We start from the raw sequence: 24,602 nt of genomic DNA, 5'->3' as shown, positions 1-24,602 counted from the left end.
TCCTGGAGGAGGAATATAAATTGCCTGTAGGTCAAACACACCATAAAAAAAAATGGCCTTGTGGACTTCACTAATCTTCAGAACCAAATCAGCCTTACACTCTCAGCTAAAACCTTATTCCTTATCATTCTGAGGGTTTTTAAACATTTCCTTTTCACACAAAATATGACTTGGAGAAGAATTCTGTGAAGAACTCTCTTGTAGCATTTATGAAAAAAACAAAGTATGTGTATGCTTAGGAATGTACAGATAACAAAGTGAAAAAAGACTCAGAGAAGAGGGTATTACTAGAGAGAAAGCGTAATACTACTTGTATTTTGCTCTCTCGATACTTGTAAGAATTTGGAAAAAGTCCATGCAAGGCTTACTGCTGCCCCTGCTCAGCTCACATCTCATTATCATCTAACTTTATCAGCATTCCCAAAAGATCAATATAATTAAGATTACCATCTCTGTGAGGATTTCACGGGGCAATAGAGAGACAGAAAAAATCAACACTACTGTTTTTGACAACATGACAATTACAGTATAGGTTTCTTTTTTTCTGTTCCTTTACTTTGACAAGACTGTTTGGAAGCCTTGTTTTGTTATAACTAGCTAATTTCTGCTATCAGAGCTTAAGTTAACTAACACAGTTCTTCATGTGCATGCAGGACATGGACATCAGTGTTGTGACCATTTTTAATGTGCTTTTATACTACAAGAATTTCAGTATTCACATGTGAAATTTTCTCTTTTTTCAGTTGTTATATTGATGATAAAGCATGTAATATAATAAATTTTTAACAAACACTGAAAACTATTTACCATAGAGTATTAACAGCAACTTTTGTGCAATCGGTAAACACTTAATTTCTACTTTCACACTTTGTATGAACACAGTGTACATTAACACAACAGAATGTTAATTCATTTATTTAGGCAATGTTTAAATACCAGACAGTGAGCTCAGAATAGGAGACAGAAAAGCAAAAATCTGCTTTAAAGATAGAAAGACTAACACAGAGTAATATTTTGAAAATGAAGCCAACACACATAAATTTAAAGCATTTTTGTACAGAGCCTTATTTATACTAGGATACAGACACCTTTATGTGTAGACAGAACATTAAACTGATTGACATGAACATTAGAAAAAGGTTTCAGGCCTGTGCCATTATATGATTACCTTTTGTTAAATTTGAGGATAAAGTGTAAAGCCTGAATAGAGATATTCTAAAATCTGTGCATATTTGAAAAACAAACAAGGAGAAGTCTCCCCAACCTCAGTTTACAAAGAAGATCCATTGCAGATAGACCCACTTAGTTGGATCTTCAATAAAAACTAAGGAAAAATGTTAATCTTTTTCCACAATAAGCTAAGTATTCTCTTACTTACATCACATAGATAGTTGGGTGCTTGATTTGCAAAGAACAGAGGTGTACATCCTCCTGTGGCCTTCTTGTCTTTGGTGGTACAGTTGATCCCTTTCTGTAGTGTGGTGGGTTAGAGCATTGGGCTACATCGTGCTTGGGCATCTGCTATACCTCTCCCTGAACCTTTCCAAGACAAGCACTCAAGACAATACCAAAACACAGGTGGTTACTCCAGGGCTTGAAACTGACCATCTACAGCAGAGTTCCACTGGTGTTTCTGTTATACAAGGAAGTAAAACTAGATGTAGGTAATTTTTCCCTAGGGTAATATATGGTGACTATGGCAAGGTATGAATCTCTCTTCCCTTCACTGGTCAGTGAGGAGCTTGCTCTGCCTATATTCCAAGTGGACCAAAAGCAACCCAGCCAGTCCAGCACTCCAGGCATGCTGAGAAGTCTGGCTGAGAAGCAGTGCATACTAGTTTCAGCCTGGTAATACTCTAGTAAAATCATCTGTCTTTTTGTTGACAAGAAAAGCCAGTGCCATGTAAGAAATAGCAATTAGACACTCCAAGAGCACTTAATGAAGCAGTAGAAGACTCAAGTTCAACTCCTTCTTGAACATGGGGATGAGTTTGTAAATATTCTTCCCATATCTGTTTGGGTATTTAGATTACGTGTTCCATAAAGCAGATAGCAAAACACATTTTTTCAGTGTAAGTGAGTTTTCTAACAACAGGTCAAGAGTCATGATCTTCCTCAGTTCCCATTTAAACTTCTGAATGTTTAATTATTTCCTGTAGAAGAGCAGTCCTTCAGTAGAGGACAAACCACCGTTGAATCTCAAATTTAAGATAAGACAATTTTATATGGATTAAAAATTGATTCTTCCAGTTGAAAATATATGAAATAGAAGCTCTTGTATTTTAAGCTGTAAAACCCTCTATGAAAGAGCAATGCCATCTATCTCAACTATTCAAGAGGTAATAAGCACAAATTGAAACAGTGGGAGCTCCATTTGAATGCAAGAAAATGTTCTCTTGCTGTGAGGGTGACCAAGCAATAGAACAAGTTGCCCAGACAAGTTGTGGACCCTCCATCCCTGGAGATATACAAAAACCATCTGGACACAGTTCTGGGCAACTAGCTCTAGGTTGCCCTGCTCGAGCAGGGATGTTGGACCAGATGACCTACTGAGGTCAATTCCAACCTCAACTGTTCAGTGATTGTGTGATTCTGTGATTCTGTTTAGAAGTTCATAAACTTTCAAAACAGGATTTCAGGAAAATGAGTGTAATACCTAGTGATGTGCAAATTTCTTGGCAGAACTTTGTCCAGTGCACTAGCTAATTGCAGCTGCACACATTGTTAAGGACAGCTTTCTCAGGAACCTCTATATATTTCATATGGAGGTACGTAACTCAGGGTCTGGATTCCACACTTGAAACTCAACATCCTCTTAAAGTCTGGTGTTAAAGTTTCTATTTTCTACATGTCTAAATCCCTCAACCTACCTAGCCCTTAGGTCTTAAAATTAGCAGCGCTTAAACATGGCATTTTTGGACATTCACTTGCTTTTAGTGGAAAGGCTTTATTTTTGCCTCAATGTGCACAGGTTTCAGAATGAGAAGCAAACCACTGAAGCTAATACTTCATTTCTTTGTAGAAACTTCTTTGGTTATTATACAGAAATGTATCCATTCCTCCTGTCAGAATTGGCATTCCTTATGTTTTATACATATACAGCTTCATAACCTTATGAAGTTTTAAAAAAACCTATTTCTTTACATTTAAAACACATTCCACACAGTGCACCTGACAGGGTGTGACCCCTGAGGCGGTCTTAATGCCATCTTCGACCCTGCTGTCTCTGGCTTAGCTAACTCCTACAGCAACAAACATAAGGGCTGCTTTAAGTCTCAGCTCTCTGTAACAATCCCCTTGCAACTAGTACCCTGAAGAAGATATAACCATTTTCTTAACAGTGTCACTTATGCTGCAACATAATCCCAAACTATGCCATCCAGCAGGGAGGGCAAGCATAAGAGTGAGTGGCGCAAGGCTGAGGTAATTCTCAGGTACCTCTTTAGGGCAAGCTATTCATACTGCCAGAGCAGGAGCCAGTATCTGGCCCTGGGGGTCTACAAATGCAGGGAACAAGAACCCATGATTTAACAGAGCAGTATTAGTATCACGTAGATTTGCCAAGAAAACAGTAATGGACGTGAGGGAATACCGTTTTGTCTTGCAGAGGAAGCTAGTAGAGGCCAAGAACAGAGAAAGGGACATTAAACATTTAAATCTGTGATGGAAACAAAGAGTTCCCTGTCCACTTTCCTGAAGATCTCAGAGGACAGCAACAGAAAATATGCTGAATTTGGTGCTTGCAGGCTAACTTATAGACAACTGTGATGGCCTCTTTAGCCACAAGTAGTGATAATTATATTGGGAAAGAAAGCAGACAAAGAGTTTTAAGAACAGAGTGGTCATGGAGATAAACTATGTACCACACATATAATTAAAGTTGTACTGGTATATTAAATAATAACAATCATTCAGATATAAATATAACCATAATTGCTGGGATAAAGAATCTAAGAAATGGTTCCATATGAAATTTTCTAATTTTGTAAAAGCAAAGAATACAAATTACTATCTAAAATACTTCATTGGTAACTTTGATTGATGGCTTTTATCAATCATATCTTTAACACTAATAAAACAAGCACTCATTTGTTACTCCTTCTGACACACTATGCAATGTTAAAAATGCTATGCCTGGGTGTGGAAAAAATGCCTCTATTTATGACTGCCACACATTGCTCAGAATATTTTTAAGGCAGAGAGAGAGTGTTAAAGGGCAGAGAGTGAGACAGGGAGGTAGAAACACAGGTAGGGTAGATCCTACAAGAGTAGTATTGTCCAGGAGGCACCTGAGCACAGAGCACATCCCAGGAAAGGAGATTTTTGTAGGTAACCAGAGGAGCTGTGTGGGGTTTGGTGTTATTCAGACAGGCATGGAAATCTGCTGATCTGAAGCTTTACTGGAAGGAGGACACTGTGGGACTAGGGAGACATTTGCTATCAGCTCTTTTTGTTTATTATGTCTTTAGAAAGATACCTCATTTTAGTTTTTGTTCTAAGAAAATATGGCAGCAGAGCTGTGAAATATGATTGATTTATTTTTATAGAGAATACTTTTAAGACTAGAAAACTAAGAGCTTGGCAGGGGAGGGGGAAGAAGAGGGGCTGATTAAGCTAATTCTGCGTGTCCACTAGATTGGTACAATTTGCCGTATGATGATTCCTCAATATCCCTGTGTGACAAAGGCCTTGAGAACTGGAATAACTAAGCTCATTTGGAATGAGAGTTTCAAGTTCGATATAAGTTATCTACAGATTATACAAAGACACTAGAGTAGCAATGACCAAACACTGGAGGTTTATTTTGGTATTGATTCAACCTGTCATATCAGAAAGGACCATCCCAGGAACGTATCAGATTCTGGTTTGGAGGAAATGCATTTCAATTGCTTTCATTCTGTTAAATGACCCCGAACTACCACCAGGGCAACGCTACGCACATGCACACACACATATACATGATGAGGCAGAGAAAGGGCTTGTGCTACACTCAATTCAGCTAAAGTGGATGTTTAAGACAGTCCCAGACCAAGCTTTTAATTTATGTGCCATTTTCTTGAGTGTTCTTTTGCAAAAACTCTTCTTAATTCATTCAAACTCTTTTTAAAAAATAGGGAATAACTATACAAATCCTACCAGTCCTTGATAGTTTATTGTATAGATCTCTTTGTCAAATTAAAAATATGTGGCGCTTACTTGTTTCCACCACAGAAGAGTGCTGCCATCACCAATGTTGACATATTTAAAGGATATACAAAGTAAACTAGACAGTACTACTTATTATGGGTAGTATTAATATTAATTAATTAATATTAATTAATTAATATTATATATCATATATTATATGTATTGCATATTATTATATACATTATATAATTAATTAATTACTATTAATTAAGTAAATTAATATTTACTTAAAATAATTAATTCCGGTATATAATAGTACTGAATGGAGTAATTTGAGGGAAAAATATTTCACAAGTGTTCCTTTGGATTTTCAGTAGTCTCATGGTCTGCTCTGGCACTGAGTTGCAAAGTCCGTTGCAAAAAGAGATTCTTATTAGGTATACTCTTTTTAAGTCATATTTTTCCTGACAGTTGATAGTAAGATATTAAGGCACAGACAGATAAATGTACAATTTTTTTAACAGAAAAGAAGTTAATGCACACTTAGTGTTCACAAAACAGCACACAGTAAAACAACAATTACAAGAACAAATAATATTTTGAAGGATATTATTCAACAAAATATAGTTATTGCAAAATTATCATACTAACATAATCAGCTATACGAATTACACTTTCTTAAATTCATACCTAATACGTGGCAAAAAATAAGGTGGGAGCATCAGCATGAGTAATTTGGTTAACAGAATGGAAATATCAGCAACCTGAAATCTTTCAGAATAAACAATAATTTGGCAAGCTAAGCTCTAAAGGTGAGATTCTCTGCAAGCTCTAAGAGTTATAAATGAAATATGAAATTCAAGAGAGACCACAGATGCAAAATCCCTCCTTTATTTTCCTCTAAGACTTGTTTAATGTGGGGTTGGGATGACCTCTGTACTCATCCAGTTCTGCAACAGGAGGGAAGCACCTGCTGTGCAGGATAGCTGGGTGCAGGCAAGGGGAGAGTCTCTGTGCCTAGCTGCCCGTGAGTGAAATAGGACGCTGGCAGGGAGGGGATGTGAACTGAGCAGAGCATCAGAGTTGATGCAAGGGAATTAGCCAGGCTTGGCTGGGAAATAAATGGGAAGGCAAGGCAGGACAGCATCTGTCAATGCTACCAAGTCTTTAGACCATGCACTCTTGAAATCTGCCTTGTTATAGCAGAGCAGTGACAGAGCAGACACTGTAAGTTGCAGAGCTGCCTTCAGGTCTACAGGAAGTGTGACAGAGCCTGAGCCTCCACATGCAATGTTTCCTTTTGCAGTATACTTCTAGCACAGCTCTATTTTCCTGGGGCAAGAGAGGAAGGAGACCCTTAGGAGACACTTCCAGGAAAGAAATGCTCTCTCTGCAGATGAAGATCTTTGGAGGTCCTCTTTCTAAAGGTACAATCATTAGTTAGAGGCTAGAGACAATGATTTACAAGTTCATGACTTATACTGCACGCAAGAAATCATATGCAGGGCACTATCTGTATTTCTTCTCCAAGCCCCAAAGAATATATCATAAGACTTATCTGTTAAAATTATTTATTCGGTATAGCTAATGACTACAGTAGAATTATATTCACCCAGTTCCACATACTCCAGTCTTTTAAAGATCTGTGGTCAGCCAACAGACTATTAAAAGCTACCTACATAAATCTGTTGGGGAAATGAGAAAGGAGTAAAGGTAGATACAGAAAAACAGCTAGACAGGAGAGCTGTGGCACTGATTCTATATAACATAAATACCTCATCATGCATCAGCAGGTTTCCTAAATCATAAAATACTCAAGAAAGCATGACCTTCATGCAATCTTTAGGCTCATCTCCTACTGTAGTATTGCTGAGATGACATTCATTATATATATAAATAAAGTCATGAAAAAATGAAAAGCATTGTGTTCAACTCGGTATAATATCACATGTATCATACTATATATTTCAGTGGTGTGATTCTTTATTCTCTATTAAGTATTATCTCAAAAGTGTATCAAATGTATCTGAATGCTCATTATATTAGTACACAACACCTCAAAATCCTTAATTTTGTTTATTTGGTATAATCAAATAAATTCCATCGAGATTAAGATTCCCCAGAGGACATACATTTGTCTTGATTTAAAAAAAACCCAAACCACCACCATTGTAATTTACTATTATGGCAACAGTAGAATCTCAGTAAACCCTGTTGCTTTACTTCCTTAGCACTGTCATATTGATGCTTTCCCCATTAGTCAAGGAGATAAAAGAAACCTGATGTCTCACAAGGGATTTGAACTACAGTGAAGAGAACTCTTAACTCCTGGTCAGTTTTTGAACACTGTTCAAATGAGATGAACTAAATGTTGCTGTTCTTGGATGAGACCTGTGTGAAAACAGACTGATAGTCTCAGGAAATTCAGAATAAAGAACTTCTTGCCTTGCATACAAGTTTGACCCATGCCCAGCTCTGTAGTGAATCTCCCAATTTTTTCTGCAGACATTCTTAATTTATTCTGCAGTCTCAACTCTTTTTTTTAGCAGCACATACCTATAGTTCAAACCTATTACTATCACTCTGTGCAGCAGCAAGCAATATCAGCAGAGACCATGGAATAAGAATAGAAATTGAAATGTCTTGTCCTTCCTGAAAAGGACTATAAATGTCAGATGCCAGTCAATACAGGGCAGTTTATGTTTGTTAGTTTCTATATTCTAGTTAGGCAGTGAAGATATTTATCTTCAGTACTGTAAATACTTTGGTTTTTAAATTAATTAAATACATGTCCATAAAATAAATTGTTATATTCATTTTAATTTTAGGAAAACCATGTGAGACTTTTTAAAAACATATATATTGATTCATCAAGCTGTAAGAAATATTTGGGCTGCTCATACCCAGCTACACCAACAAATTTGATATTTCTCGTCAGAAAAGCACTTGTTAAATGAATGACTTCAGTTTCTCATTCCTGAGGCTTCTTGTCTCAGACTTTGTCTATGCAAAACAGTTTTACTCTGAGGTTATTCTAATGTTGCTGTGGCTGTTTCAGAAAAAAGCATCTGTGATTCTCCAGTGCAGTGGGTAGATAATCCACTGCCTCCTCTGGTGCAATCTGGAGCACTGCCCTGTGGGAAGTCCTTGTTGTGTACCGTAAGTCTGTCACAGTGAACTTCAGGACCCGCAGCTCTTCTCAGAGAACTGTGAGATTTCAAAACAAATCAGTACGTCCTGTCTCATAATATACTTTTTTTCCATAAAGTGACACCAAACTGACAGCATACCATCTGATATCAATCCACAGTGGTAAATTTCCAGTGAAAAACAACAGCTTGTTTCTCTACTTCTCTCATCTTTCTGTTTACATCTTGAAGAGCTGTTATAGCTTACACACAATTCTTGGAAGGCATTTTTTTTGTCATCCAAAGATTCTGAAACTGTGGCAGATCATTCCAGATTCCCATCAGAGCTTAATCCTCCCACTCAGTGATCACAGTACAGGCCCCAAATGGTTGCTTCACATGCATGTTTACTCAATGAATGCACATGGAAGTGGTCAGCTTCATTCACTTCCCCTCAGATCTTCATAAGTACACTACAGAATTGGCATTTTCCCTATAATAGATCAATGCAACACATGTTTCTCAAGGAAAAAATGGCAGCAAGATGGAAGAGCAACATGTGAAGTCATAAAGGTAGATTGGAACATACAGATCTGTGGGGCTAAAATTGTACAGCTACCTAAAACCTCATCCTGAACATCACGTAGAAAACCCCAGAATAGATTGCAAAAATCCCCTTAATGTCATTTACCATATGAGGGTATTGGGAGCAACTTGCCAGACAAACCTAGGTTTGTATGGAAGCAGTGACAAAAGCAAACATAGGAGGACTCTGCCAAAATAGCTAATGCCAGGATTGGTGTATCTCCAGAACTTCTGCTAATATGCTTGTCTTCTTTCAATCGGGTCTTAATGACCTTACCATAACCTTAAATTATAAATACCACACGCAGATCATTAGTTCATACAGTTGGCATGGTGGCATGTAAGTCATTGGGCTTCATGCTGAAAGTATAGAAGCAGGTTAGATAAATAACTATCAAGAATAGCCTGAGTATTCTTGATTCTCTTTCACAGTAAATCCTTTCCATTCCTATTTTCTTGATGATTTGGTATAAACCAACTACTTGGCATTTCTCTTGAACAATTATCTTCCCTATGTCTCAACTGGAGGTTGCATAAGACTGATTCAACTCTCTGCACTGTAGACAAAGATTCTGTTTATGATCAACAATATTTTTACAGCAAACTACAAATTAGTACTAAATTTAAGATATTTGACTGTTGCAACTCCAGTAACAACGCAGGTCTGACAGTGGCTGGTGTTTAGTTCTTTTCAGCTGTCCATTGCACACACATAAACAACCAAGAGCACTCACACTGCAGAAAGACACCACAAATGTACAGAGGTAATCAGAAAAGATTCTGCAGCAGATCCTGCTCATGCCAACTACACATAGGATATATCTCAACATTCTTATCTAAACTTGCTTTTATATTGCCTTAGAGACTGATGCATATCCTACATCTGCCAAAGGTAAAAACTAGCTAAAAAATCCTTCTTCACTTCATTAGTCCAGCTGGGTGGGAATAACGAACAGTGAATTGTATATTGAATCCTACTGTGCTCAAAAATCTTAATGGGGATGAAGTACCCATTGGAAAGAATGCAGCACAGGATCCCATATGATACACCCTGTCCTTGATCTGAGATTTAAAAATTTTTAGAATTTGTGTGGTACCTGGCTAATGATTTTGATGTCTGAATACGAAAGTTTAGTATACATTCTATATCTATGTATGTATACACATAAACTTACGTATCCCTACACAAATATGCAGTTAACCTAGTTGGACTGAAATAAGACAGATATACAGGAAGAAAATTCTCAAGTTCAAATACATTTTGGAATTTAAAAAACTTTGTACAATGTCAATTCTAAAATATTTATTTCTATCTTGATTTTGGAAACAGGACTGAATCCATTAGTATTTGGATTGGAAAGTGAATAAACAGTTTCATTAAAGAGACATGTTAGCTTCAACAATGTTTATTGGGGCAAGCCTGCACTCTGGCTGCATATGCTATACCTTTAAATAGGGCTGTTAAAATACCAAATAAAATGTCAAAGTCCGTCAGGTCTGGAGCTTTTATAAATTGTTTAGACTGGGGATAATAAGGGTTTTGTACATCATGCCTTACAGATCGTGCAGGATGGAGATAGGAAACGAAAGGGGGGCAGGGAGAAGAACGTGGGTCGGCCAGCCTGGCGGAAAGGCATCTCCTCGGTCATCACCCTCCTCACCAGCCACCTCTCTCTTCCCCCCAGCCTGCACGCCCGGTCTTTGCCTCCTCCCTCTCTGGGTGGTATCCTGAGGTTATGTACATGACTAAACAAGCATATTATTCTTTTTTTTTCTTTTTTAATTGCTTCAAAAGGCAGTGCCATAGCCACTTGCCAGAGACGTGTACACGATGAGTGACTTCACCTCGGGCTGCAGCACCCCACGCTATAAGTATCCACTGCTGCTCCATCATACGGGGGACAAGGATGTCCCTGTGAGGCCTGGAAGGGCCGCCTGGGCTGCCACACCTTCGTGGCCGTCCTCCCAGCCCTCCTCCCACCACCCTCCCAGGCCCAGTGGTTGCACACCGCCTCCCTTCCGCCCCCCCTCCACCCCCCCGGCTCTCCCACCCACGGTGCGGCCCAGACCTCACCTTCAGCTCCCGGGAGGCCACGCGGGCCGCCAGCTCGATGACACAGCCCACCGCCATGCGTGCCGCCCCGGCCGAATGCAGCTCGTTCCAAACGGTGTCACTGTCCACCTGAGCAAACAGCCGGCCCCGGGAGGAAGGCAGGGGAGAGAGGGAGAGGGAGAGCATGAGAGAAAACAAACCCGTGAGGGAGGGCTGGCAGCGTGACAGCCCGTGTACAATAACATCAGTCTTCCGTCCTGGCCAGCTGAACGGCCTTCTGGACATGGCTTTGCTTATGCTTTTTCTCTGCACGGGTTTCTCCAATGGAAACACATTCCTGTCATGCCTCGCTGCCATTCCCTGTTTAGATTTCTCATTACAAACGGCGTTACATCGCCCGGGCCGGCCCTGCTCACCGGCCGCCAGATGCCCTGTGCCGGGTCGTCATGCCAGCGGGGGACAGGGACCTGCCAGTGCTGGGACGAAGCGCCCGGCGGAGGTGGCCACCACTGGCTCCAGCAGCAGCCGCAGGCAACGCGTGACACCACAACTCACCAGCGGCTCAGGCCATTACCCCTTTTGTAAAAAAAAAAAGTGCTCATCTTTCCTACCCAGGCAGGAGTCAATTTTAAGTGACTGAAATCATAATGATTCATTATTTAGATTAATTTCAGTAGTCACTATTGACATAGGTAGAAAATAAAATTAATAATATAAAGTGTGACCCTTGCTGTATTTATAGATTTGACGAATCAATTAGTTTTGACTGAAAGGCTTTAGGTCCCACTTCATAAAAGATTAATATTGTTATTTAAGAAAATTGTCTTTTGTGCCCTCTGAATGAGCAAGTGTAACATGTAAAACATTACATGAATATTATATAAAGTTGAAGGGTAAAATATTATAAAGATAAAATATCATAAAGGAAGTATAAAGATGGCTAAGCAGCACTCCTCTACGGTTTCAATACATATGTTAAAATTTCATTTTTGAAATCTATTTTAATCAACTATTTATTTGCATAAACATACCAAAAAATATAGGTGAAATGTTGTATATTCCTTATATGATAGTATGCCAAGCAGACATGATGGTGTGAAATAGTCTGAAAAAGTCATCCAAAGAGACAGGCAGACTTCCTCAGTGTTCCATGGGAAGTGCATTTAATTGTATCATACCATACAAATTTATCATGAAAAGAAAAATGTTTAGGGGTAGACAAAATATTGTGGCAGATGCTATTTGGATTACTTCCAAGCACACTGAGACATGTTTTCAGTTTGAACCAGAAGCTGCTGTTCCTAATTTCTTTTTTTTTTTTTTTTTAAAAAAGAAGGGGGGGGGGAGACAAAGGAAGGAAGGAAGGAAGGAAGGAAGGAAGGAAAGAAGGAAGGAAGGAAGGAAGGAAGGAAGGAAGGAAGGAAGGAAGGAAGGAAGGAAGGATAGAAAGAAAAAGAAAGAAAAAGAAAGAAAAAGAAAGAAAAAGAAATGAAGTAATTGGATGCAACTGCTGCTCGACTCTGGAGTTTCTGAGGAGTTTCTCTGATTAGTCATTTGAAACAGAAAGCTTGATCTTCTCTACACCTATCAAATGTCTTAACCATTACTGTTACAATAATATTATATTTCAGGCTACTAAAGTGATCTTATTTTTCAGTGTACTGGACCTGATTTTTCTATCATTTAGATCAATCTTGCATGCATGCAGCAGAACTAAGGAAAATAGTTCATATTCACAGTAGACCTGAATAAGAAGACTGGATTTTGCTTGCAAAGTTTAGAGTAACTGTAATAACAGCACACTATGTTTTCATCTGAGAAACTCTGAATGTTGTGCAAACACAATTAAGCATCATCAGCTTGATACAAGATTGTTTATTATATTTGGTTTGCAGATTGGTAGCTTGAGATTTAAAGAAATTAAGTAGCTTTCCCAAAGATGCACACAAATCGATAGGTAACTATGCAAATTACAACAAGAAATAAGAAAGAAACCAAGCAGTAAAAAAAAAATTGATGTATTTAACATTAGTCATGACTTCAGGTTGTCTCTCTATTGCTTTAAAGCAACTGTGAATCAATTTTATTTTTTAAAAAAAATAAGGAGATAAATAAGTAGAGGTCATTGGTTAAATAAATTTAATGAAACTATAATAAAGTTTGAAAAATACCGTGCAGTACTTTAAATAAAGAAGTATCAACAAGAGGGCTGAGAGGGAGTACTTTCTTATCATTTTTAGAGCTAGCAAATTAAGGTTAACATGAAGGAGTGGCTGATGAAAATGATTCAATGGCAGCTGCTCAGTACACCAGGGCACGAGCAGGAGCCTGCATCCTCAAAGGGACTATGATTCATTTCCAGGAAGGCCGATTAAGTTAAAATTATAACCATAGCTTGAGAGTACCCACCCTTCAAGGCAGTTGTCTGCTCTGACACATGAGACGGCAGTCTCTCCAACCACCAAACGCTGAGTATTGGCCAGGATACGACATTTATCATTTTCTGCTTTCAACTGAGTGTGAGGAGACTGAACTGGGACAATAAGACCAAATATCTTCCACTGAAAAATTTCCCTCTGACCACTTTAATGACTGCTACCTAATTTTACCTAGACTGGATGTAAAAATGGGCAATGGGAAACAAAAAAGCATTTCCTGAGGAATTTTTAAAAATCATCACCTAAATGTACACAGGACATTCAGGATATTTTGCTTGATCTCTTGGGCATGATACATGTAACGAATGGTAAACTCTCAAAGCCGGGGTAGCCAAATGAAGCTGCATATATTAATGCACAGTTATTATAATATGAGAAAACGAACATAAACAAATGAATAATTACCCTGAAAGGGCACAGTATTTTATACTTAAATATCAAATTCTATTTCAGATTAATGCAAAATTAACACTGAATTTCTGAGGAACGTCTTATGAAGAACAACCTAGAAAAACTTTGATCACACAACCATCATTACACTTTAGCTGTAATGACTGGAAAATGCCATCTCACTCTGTTTTATATCTCTTACTAGTTCTATGTATTGCCTTAAATGTTTCAGGTGTTTAAACAGAGATTTTCTTTTAGTCTTTGTAAATAGCGGTTGAAATGCAGTGATATAAATGGCAAAACCATTAAAATTACAGCTACTAGCAGGCCCAGTTGTCAAGCTGTATATGAAATGCAACTATGTAAAATCTTACTAGATATTCTTTTCTTTATTCCTGTGAGATGAAAAGGTTGGATTTTATACAAGTAAAGGGAATAGGATTAGACACTGTGGTTTCTGGTTCTAGTGTATGTATATGTCACATTTATCTGACAGTCTATCTAGATGCTGAGCATGCATGAATTTGTGACAAATGTGATACTGTCTGTATCACAGTCTATGAAAAACTCAGATGGAATTTTATAAGATGTTTTTTTTGTTCTGCGAGTTGTTCGGGGCAGCTGAAGAATTCAGTAAAAAATCTATCTTCATTAGGATTTTTTTTTTTTTATCCAAAATAAAATTTACAGGAAATACAGCTCTTTTAGCTTAATTCTAACACAGAAACTTAGTCTTTTTTTCCTGCTTAACTATATATATTATTTTCAATTAAGAGTCCTTTAAAAATCGTCAGAGTAGGAAAATGTTTTGAATGTCTAACCAAATGAAAAAGAACATTTTTTAAAGCATCAAAATGTCAGTGTTAAACTCTGAGCATATGACACATTTCGTTATCAAAAATCCTATCACTGCTGCAGCTCTTCAAAGAAGGATTGTGCATGATAGCACCAAGAACCAGAAAACATGAGCCTTATCTGAACACTGGCTTTCTAACACACATATGGATTTACTTCACTCCGAGTTTCCTGAATGAGCACTGTAGGTTGTAAGCTTTTTCAAGCACATCTAGTATAGCTCAATCATTGGCATGTGTAGCAAAGCTAATACTCTGTAAAGCTACAGATGATAGAAATTAAGCTACCTGTCCCTGAAGTGGATGTGGAGGCATTAAAGAGGAAGGGAATGACTTAAGTGAAAAGAAATGTAGGTAACTTTTCCTGACTGAATGCAACTAATGTTTCAAGCCCTGCATGCAGAAATCCCCTGCTTTACACTACAAAAAGAACTTGATATGAATGCTTCCTGCAAGAAATATCCATGTGATAACTTTCACAATGAAGACTTTAAGCATACTGAAAACAAGCTAAGAAACAAGAAGCCTCTCAGCAGAGATGTTTCAGCAGATAGAAAGCTTGTACTCTCTCACAGCTGGAATATTTCCTATTAAGGAAGACTGACTATAAAGTTTGAAAGTTATCAATTCCTTATACTGTGGTCAGGTTGTGGCACATGTATGTGAAGGCAGAGAGGAAGGATATGGAAATAACTTCTGAGAGATTGTTTACTTCAAGACTGATGGTCACTGGATCACGGTTCTGCTGACCAGAGATGCTGCTCACAGTCTGACACAACCTTCCATTTTTCACACCCTGCATAGTGTATTAATCTTGTATTAATCTGTGTTATTTCTCTTTCTTAAATAATTATTGTAAACTCTGAAGTTGCCTTAAATACACATCCACTGATAACTATACAGCAATATGAAAGAGCCCAAACTACTGCTTTAGGTTAGATTCTGACCAAGCATCCTAGAGCTTGCCCTCTCTCTCTCTCTCTCTCTCTCGCACACACACATATACAGAAAGTGTGATATACAGAATGTGTGATTTAACAGAAACCCAGATTCTGCAGTGTAGTTCTGATTTCACTCCTAAAAGGAATTAAAAATATAATGAATCACTCATTCTGCTCTGGATTTTCTGCACAAGTCTTGCCATCACAAAAATAAAAACCAGTCCTCCTAGAGTTACCATATGTCCCTACCAGAGATACTCTGCTTATTCTGTAAGAATAGTTCAAAAATGCAACCTGTCATCTACCTGTTCATGGAAATTTTAACCTGTAATGGTCCATTGGTAACAGTTATTATATTCTGTGTCCAAAATCCTGGACAATAAGCTAAAAAGTAGCAGTTCCTTACAGTATTTTAAAAGGATTCTTTGCCCTCTCTTTAAAGAGCAGAGTTTGGGCTCAACTGTCCTTGGATGGAAGTTAATCTGGTATGCATTTCACACAGATACATTTCAACACAAATCTGGAAAAACTACTACATAAAAAAAATGCTGTCTTTTGATATAAGTGGTTATAATACTGAGAAGTAAATAAAATCCAGTCAGCTAACAACAGTGTAGCTATATGCAGTAAACAAACTGATTAAGAAATAATATAATTTAATTGAATAAAATTTGTGTATTGCTAATTGAATTCTTGTGCTTTAGCTTTAAAAGCTTTCAGAGTCTCACACTCTTCCACTTATGCCAGAGCAAACATGTTTCCATCAGTGGGGTTTTTTTAGTTCCCTGGCATAAAAATAGAAATTAAATATTTTCCTGAAGTGTTGTAACATCTAAAAATTGTGTGTGGCATTTTGCTATCACTTCCAACAAGAAGTGTGTCATTCTTGGAAACAGTTGGTGCGAGCAAACACTAGCACATAAGTTTGTAATATTTTGCTCCTGACCATGAGCAGTGCAGCTTCCCAAGTGCCACACTCATAGCTCTCATCTTCCACTCCTACAAATGTCCTGGTGATCATTCATCACCTCTGTGATTTCCACTAAGAAGCAAAAGGTCCTCAACATGCTTCTCGGCTGCTGTTTTATCTCACCATGACTAAAGAAGCGAAGGTGTTCACATCATCTCCAAGGAACAACCTCTAATGAATGGTCTGTCAGCCATGTCTCTCATTAAGGAACAAAGGAGAAAAAGTTTGAGTGGCTGATGTCTCTTCCATAAATCCTGAATACAGGAAGTATGTAAAAGCAGGTTATGTTAGGAAAAATATGTATGGTGAGCTTCCTTTATTTTTACTACTATTTTACAGCTGTATCAGAGATTTATTCTGTCAAAGGCATTTACAACTGCTTTAATCTAAAATACCTGCTATAGAGAGTACCTAGAATACCAGCTTTTCCTACATTCTTGCCTACCAGTGTGGTTTACAAATATATTATAAAGGGGATGTGATCTTTAGGCTCCAGAGGGATGAATAGTTCAAAGGATCATAACAAATTAATGCTTAAACAAAAAATATGGAATTCACTTGGGCTTGCATTGGCTTCTCTATTGTGTTTGAATAATTTCAGTAGGAGAATTTACCAACAAGAATATTCATGGAAGCGGACTTCTTAAAAGAATTTTAAAGGCTATTAATTCTGATTGCAAAAGCCTCTTTCCAGGCAAGAACAAGGAGTGTGGATCATATATGTACCCACTGTATGTAGAATATTTAGCATCTTACAAGTTTTACCTGCCAATAGTGATCTAATTTGTAAAGCTAAATAAGGTCAATTTGCAGAATATACTCAGTAAAAAAATCTTAGTAAAAATTAATAATTGAATGCTTAGCAGAGTTACTGCTGCTGATAGTAAAAAATGCAATACTCCTACTTCTGTACAAATGGAATTCACCTAAAGGTTTGTAAAAAAACCAACTAAATATGTGTGGTCTGTACTAAAAAAATAAGTAGCTTTGTATTCAAAATGAGAATTGGAAAAGAATCAGGCTAAGTCAAGCTGAAGCCTGAATAGAATATTTTCAGAAGTAGTAGTTTGATTTGGTTACTGTCTTAAACTAACTTTATGACAGGAATCTCTGTGTGTCATAAAGCAGACATTAGATACCCTAAAAGATCTCAAAACATTAGTGAAACAGTGGTGTGTGGATCATTGGTAAGGGGGATAGAGGAGGATAGCATGGATTAGATGTGGATTAGAGCTTGTTTTTAGAAAAAACTCATAAATAAAACACTTAGGTCCAGATTCGAGTCTCAGATATGTGGCATATATCACCAGATGCTTGTAAAAATGTTACTGCACTTTCAGACCTAGCCCTGAGTACTCTATTAATTTAACTTGACATTTGTTTTAGTATTTAATGGATTAGTGTGTGAAAATGCTTGTGCAACTGCCTTCTTATGTTTGATCATACAGTTTAAAGGAGTTCATGAGCAGATAGACAGAACAATGTGTAATTGGTTGTAATGCATACAGTTACAGAAAATATAACTTTTATGTGCAGAATTCAAGCCTTATTTTTTAAAAAGTTTAATAATTTGCTGCTAAATACATTTTAGCAATACACAGCATTCCAGCTTTCATCTTGGTTGTAGATTATCTTTATGTTAGAGGACACCATGGAGCTATGCTAGAACCTGGTATTTATTCAGACAAGTAACACGTGAACATTTCCTCCTCAGAGAGCTTTTCTGTCCATCTCGGGGGCTAAATTCTACCAATAAACATGTGATGTGTTTTTAAAGTGCAAATATGAATTCTGCTTTAGTCACAGAATTCCCATCAAATCCATATGTGTGTGTGTGTGTGATTAACTCTGGGGAGAGTGAATAGTATTAGTAAATTGTATATGATACTTTTCCACTATTTGCATTTAACATATATATATATATGTGTATATATATGGGGGTGTGTGTGTGTATATATATATATATAAAATATTTCATATTCTGGCAAATAGGAAAGCTTCTTTGCATAATGCTGGCCTTTGGCAACACAATAGCTTTTAAGAAATGCACAAAATGAGGTAAGACCTTTAAAGGTTTGACTTTATGGTAGTTCATTAACTTCACAATAATTTTCTATGTTCCATGCATTGTATCTTTCTTTAAAATTTTATTCTGGTCTAGTACCAAAGAAAGAACATTTTCTCTTAAAAAGGGCAAAAAAATTATCTAAGGGGCCAAATTCTGTATCTGATGAGCTGATAGATTACCACTCCTGAGCTTTCTATCCTTGTGTGTTGCAAATAAAAGCAGTCTGAGACTATTCTAAAATATTTTGTTGTGCCTGCAGTGATGCCAAGGAAAAATGTCTCTCAGTTGAACAGTTTCATCTCTCAGTGGTTTAAACATCAAGGTCTGTGGTGGATGGTACAAGGCTACCTCAGTGCCATGAAAGTTTAAGAATGAGACAAAATATCTGCCCTCTAGTGTGAAAAGATTTTTTCCTTCTTTTGTGGCTATGGTATTGATATGCTAAATGTGGCGTCCCCTCCCTGCCCAGAGACAAGACACTGTTGCACTTTCCAGATCCAGAAATGAAGTCTTGTACCTCAGTAAAGGTAGAATATCTGTTTCCTGCTCTGATCATCCAGATTCATGTTACTACAATTGTTAATTTCTTTTCCCTAAAATGACTGTGCCTAAAATTAGGAACTTAGTTGCTTCAAGTCCCTGTCAATGAAGGAAGTCAGCACCTTCAGTCAGTTTTTCTGATCTTAAGTGGACTGACTTCTGCTCTAGTGATGCATATGGCTCTTTAATGGTTATACAGGCAAGCAATGGTGGTCAGGGTCTTGCTTTGTCTGTTTCAGTAATTTGTCTAAAATTAGGTATGTGAAGCTGGACAGGTGAGTCTTTAGAAAACTGTTGTTCTGAACCAAAAGTAAGTAAATGTGCAGTTTTTATCTCATTTCCCTATTTCTTCTTTAGTTTGCTTGCTCAAGGAAGCTGTGAGCTTGTCAGCTAGAAAGTCTACAGTTCTCTATGCATAACAGAAGCAGCTTGACTGAAGTGTAATGTCAGTTGGTCAATTCCTACAAAACACAGACCACTGAAACTGACAGCTCTCATGAATTTTCAGAATTTATGGGGTATATATACCACCTAAAAAATGTGCTCACCAGGGCAGCTGGGAGTACGTTACACCCTCAATTCTCTCATCCTATTGGTAGCCTAAAGAGGTTTATTTTGGAACTGCACTAAGTGACTGAGCATGCAGATCCTTGAGTGCTCTGGGATGACAAACCTTCAGCCCTCGCTCCAGTCCCATCCCCATTGGCCTTAAGTTGTGCCTCAGGGTGGCCAAGGCAAAAAGGCCAGGATGGCCTTTTGGATCATATGTTTTGATGACCTCTGCAGAAAATATCACACAGTCAACTGTAAGTCCTAAATAGGTGTGCAAAAATGTGCCAATTAAAATATAATGTGCCTATGAGGTTGTTTTGATTAAATCTTGGAATTTTTTAGGGATGGTGTAGCTGCCAGAAAGGCTTAGGAGGTAAAAAAGTCCTTTATTCCCAGAAGTCTCCTGTAATATGCTCCAAAATGTTATAACTGGCCAATTTCAGTAGGTTAATAAGGCAACTCAGGTAAGTAGTTCAAATTAATAGGTGAATATATTGGCAGCATCATATACTAATGATTTCACAATGAAAGACAACACACTGAGTAGATGAGCTTCTAAGACTAACAGATTGCTTTCCCCAAACCAGAAAACAGACTTATTTTTGGTTGACAGTATGAAAGGACTATACTATTTTTTTTATATAGGGGAAGAACACAAGTTAATTGTAACATCTGTGTGGATGTGATATTTAATTTGAGTGCCCAAACCATAGGCAGTCTGATTTATTTACAGCTATATTTGCATGCAGGTGTAAGGAGAGCCCCCTAAGCAGCCTGAAGCCTAAAATCTGCTACAAAGAGACAATATTTTCTTAATTTTTACACTATTGTACCATGGTAATGGAACCAGGTTGGTACGATTAGCTCTTATACAAATAAGAGGAATGAAAAGTGGTAATGAGTAAAGGCTGAAAATTCTTCCTGGGCCCAGACTGAGAAGATCAAGGGAAGAATGAGAAGCAGCATAACACAATTTATTGCCTGGATGACTTACTAAAGTTGTATACTAGTGAAATCTTGCCTTTCTTATTGCTTTCCTTCTTGTGTGGTCAGGACAAAAAGTAGTACTGTCCAGCTACCACAGCAAGGAATGCCAGGAAGAAGTTCAACATTCGGAAAATATGAATATTTTGTAAGTTTTGTAAAAATGTAGAGAGATTTTATGGCTTTACATTTCTTTTCTTGATAGTTACAGGCCAAATTCCTTTATGATATGAAAGAACTAAGCTACACTTCTATTAATGAAACAAGACCAGCAGTTAATGAAACAAGACCAGCTTATCCCAAGAGAAAATCTCATTTCTGTTTTAGTGCCATAACAGCAAAATTAGAGGAAATGCAACAAACTTTCCATAATATGTACAAGCCATTCTTAGCCATTCAGATGGCTCAATATTTAGATCATGAACCACTCTGTTCAGCTCACTAAACATTTATTTTGCTAAAGTCTGACTTCTTGCAGGATGGTGTTCACCCCTAGGTCCTCCTCTTGCAATTTAAAGATCTGACTTTATACATTACAGGTTTGGAGCAGTGTCTTTTGAGGGTGGGAGGAGAGCAGGGGGGATTGGATAACTGCCCAATTTCTTAGGATAAAAGTGAAATTCTCTTCTGTCTGCAGGACAATCCCCAGGGAACAACGTATGAAACCCAAACTTAAATAAAATCATATCCTGTTTGCAAACATCATATTCCCTTTGCTTCTCAGTAATCTGGACCCATAAACCCCAGCACAGCTTGAGAGCCCATTCCTCATCTAAACAAATGCCATAAGCCCCTTTATACTTTTACAACCATGTCAGAAAATAATATTGACTGCCAATAGTGATGTGATTGGAGTTGCCTCCTCTGAGCCATAAAAGAAGCAGTCTGTTATCAATTTCTCTAAATGCATCAAGGGAATTATGGGTTGGTTCAGTTCCAAGTTATAAATGACAATTCAAAAGCCACAGAAGTGTTTGAAGCTGGGAGCCGATGATGACATTATCATAAAAGCCTGCTCTTCTTTGCTTTTGTGGGTTTTTTGCCTATCAACTAGACAAAAAAATATGGCTGAGAAATGACTTCAAGATTTCTTCACACAGCAGCAGGTCAAACAGGCAGGAAAACAATCACTATTTTTAGTGACAGACTGAAGCATGGAGATGAAACTTACTCCCACTAAAAGTAGATTTCTGCTTCTCTTATTGTCATTTTCACAGCACAACAGAAGATAAAAGTAGATTTCTGCTTCTCTTGTCATTTTCACATCACAATAGAAGAGGAGGAATTGCAATAGATGGATGCATTGATCAAATGATCAGTTATAGCTCTAGCGACTGTTTACAGATGAAAAATCATGGACTGGCCTGATAATCTGCAGAACCAAAAAGTAATTTGGGATTATTCTCCCCATTTGGCCACTTCACCTGCAATCTACCCACCTCTCCTGGAAAACTTTTCACATTCCAAACCTCTGACCGGCTGCAAGAAACCATCTCTTACTATTAAAACTGCTGGCCATAGAGCTGCTAGTCTCTCTCCAACATGAGGAATTTCATTCCCCTGGTATTAGAATTCTTTAACAACATTTGGTTCTGAAACAGCATTAAGATTGAAAAAAGAATAAAAAGCAGTATTGCAAGAGGGAGGTCCAATAGTGGATGTTATACTGCTGACCCTGGATAGTCCTCTGATAAAAAATTAACTGTCATTGAAAGAAAACCTGTAATGGGCAAATTTAGGAGGTTCGATTTAGACAATTCTTTTTTTCTTTCTCTGTGAGACCTGTTAAGTTTGGCCGTCAATATGAAACAGCTTTATGCTCTTAGGTAAGAGAGCTAATTATTACTTACTTAGTTTCCTATAAAACTATAAAGTTTTTTGTCTGATTTCTTCTGAAAGCCTAACATATAGTGAACCAAATTCACCAGTGACCCTGACATAAACAGTCCCTATCACTACTTGAAAGAAAATTCATATGGATGAAAAATGTTTACGAAATCAGTAAACTGCAGCTTTATATGAATTTTGCACTGGTATAAAGGATTTAGAGCCATGATGGAGCAGGATCAGAAAGTATTAGTTATGGACATGGCCTCGTGTTTGTTTTCCAAAATTCTTGAAAAAGCTTTTGTTTACTGTAACTGTAAGTAATGTCCAAAGAAGAGGAACCTCGATCTTGACTGCAGTTTATTGGTGCTGTTAGAATAGAGATAACAACAAAATCAATAATGTAGTATAATTCAGGGTTACAGAGGTTAGCTGGATCTTTATTTGTGAACAGTGCAAGCCATCCCAGACTCATGCCGATGTAGTCCTTATAGCCCATCGGCTGATCATGCCTTCAGTGCCTGTGAAGTCCTAGGTTCCAGTCCTTGCTCCAAGAGCAGTTTCCATTTTGTCCAGTAATTCCTTCATGTGAAATATATAAGCTGTTTATGGAGCAGAGGCTCAGAGCTAGGACTTCACATTATTTATAAATGAATGATAGGTGGATCATAGCCTTAGATACATGGGCTTTATCCTACTTATGTTCTATCTTCTTGGCCCAGTGCTTTTTCCAACAGTGGCACAGCTTCACTGCATGGTATTAGGGTCTCCAGAAAGAAACAGTCTATGATGTCCTCAGTAGTAACAACATCCACTAAGAGACAGGGACTCTGATATTAAATCCAGAGTGGCAGTGGAGAGAAATGAGCCTAGGTTTCCATTCTCTGTGTAGTCCAACCACTAATCTATTTAATAATAGAAGAGGTGCATGACAACAACCAGCAAGGTCCTCATATGGTTAGAACACAATAGGATCAAAGAGCTCTGAAAACCATTGTTCAAGAGGTAGCCATAACCTACAAGAAAAGAAGTCTTTTTTTTTCCTTAATACTTTCTCACTGTATTCTTTAGCAAACAAGTAACAAAGCTAGCAAGCAAGAAAAATAAATGAGAAAAAAAATTAATTCTTCCAGCCCTCCTTAAAATCTTTACATGAACTACTCATACGGGTTTACATTGATTACTGCTTTATAACCCTCAATTAAGTTGAAAGCTACTAAATAGCAATGCTTCTTTCTTTCCAGCATAATTTTTGAAAGTAAACTTAAAAATTGCTTTCCACGCAGTTTGAAGCAGCTCCCTTTCCCAGAGCTCATCTTAACCAATAGACAGCTAAATATCACTGAAAGAGAGCTCCTAATCTGATTATTTGCCTTGAAAAAGGTCATAACCCATTCCTTTAAGAGCCTCACAGCAAACCTGACAGTAATAATATGTAGAAAGGCAAACCAACTAGAAAAAAATAAATAAAAGATCCATTTCTACAACATGTTCTTTAATCCAATTTCCAGTATTTTAAGTAAGAAATAAAGCAAACAAACTCAAAAAAAGTGTAGATAAATTTAAGTGCTGAAAAAAATGAAGCTATACTGAGCATTTCTGCTGAGCATTTCTGACTTGCATTAGGTTTAGAATGGACAATGTACTTTCATTAACACAAGGATTTCAAAGCACATCTCTATTCACTATTTTTTAATACCACAATAACTTATTTCATAGAAAAACCTTATACTTTAATTTTCAAAGCACACATGGTCCTATTTACTTTCCAAAGTCCTAAAAAAGATTTGTCAAGAAATTTTACATTGGCTTCTCTTTACTTGGAAGCCTGAACAACATTATTTCTCGACTTCATTAATCTCTTGTTCATTTTTCTCTAAACTTCTTTACAACTGCAACAATGGTGTGAAAAACTACCTGTTTTTATACAGAAATGTGTGCATGTATGCATGTGTATGTGTGCATATGTGCACAAAGTAGCACACAGAGGTGCATGTCTATGTGTCAAAGTGTCATGTTAGCTGATACACATACCGAAATGACCCCCAAGTTTCAAAATTAACAAGTTGCTAGTCATCAAGTTTCAAATTTTAGGCAGAATTCTCAGCAAGTCCACAGTAGAGGAGCTGGAATGATTACAACTTC

At 37.5% G+C, this 24,602-nt stretch overlaps 1 protein-coding gene across 1 annotated transcript in view; it reads right to left on the bottom strand.

Moving 5' to 3' along the window:
- Positions 1-24,602, bottom strand: part of LOC104530657 (histone deacetylase 9-like) — a gene marked incomplete at its 3' end in the record, with an annotated part of 52,038 nt that overhangs the window by 6,925 nt on the left and 20,511 nt on the right. Inside the window, exon 6 of the mRNA XM_029086823.1 lies at positions 10,915-11,022. Within this exon, the coding sequence (XP_028942656.1) occupies positions 10,915-11,022 (108 nt within the window). The remainder of the gene's footprint in view (positions 1-10,914; positions 11,023-24,602) is intronic.

This window comes from Antrostomus carolinensis, unplaced genomic scaffold (genome assembly GCF_000700745.2).
Source record: "Antrostomus carolinensis isolate BGI_N321 unplaced genomic scaffold, ASM70074v2 scaffold8009, whole genome shotgun sequence".
NCBI classification, from domain to species: Eukaryota; Metazoa; Chordata; class Aves; order Caprimulgiformes; family Caprimulgidae; genus Antrostomus; species Antrostomus carolinensis.
Note: the sequence above shows the minus strand (reverse complement) of the source record. Positions and strands in the feature narration are given on the sequence as shown.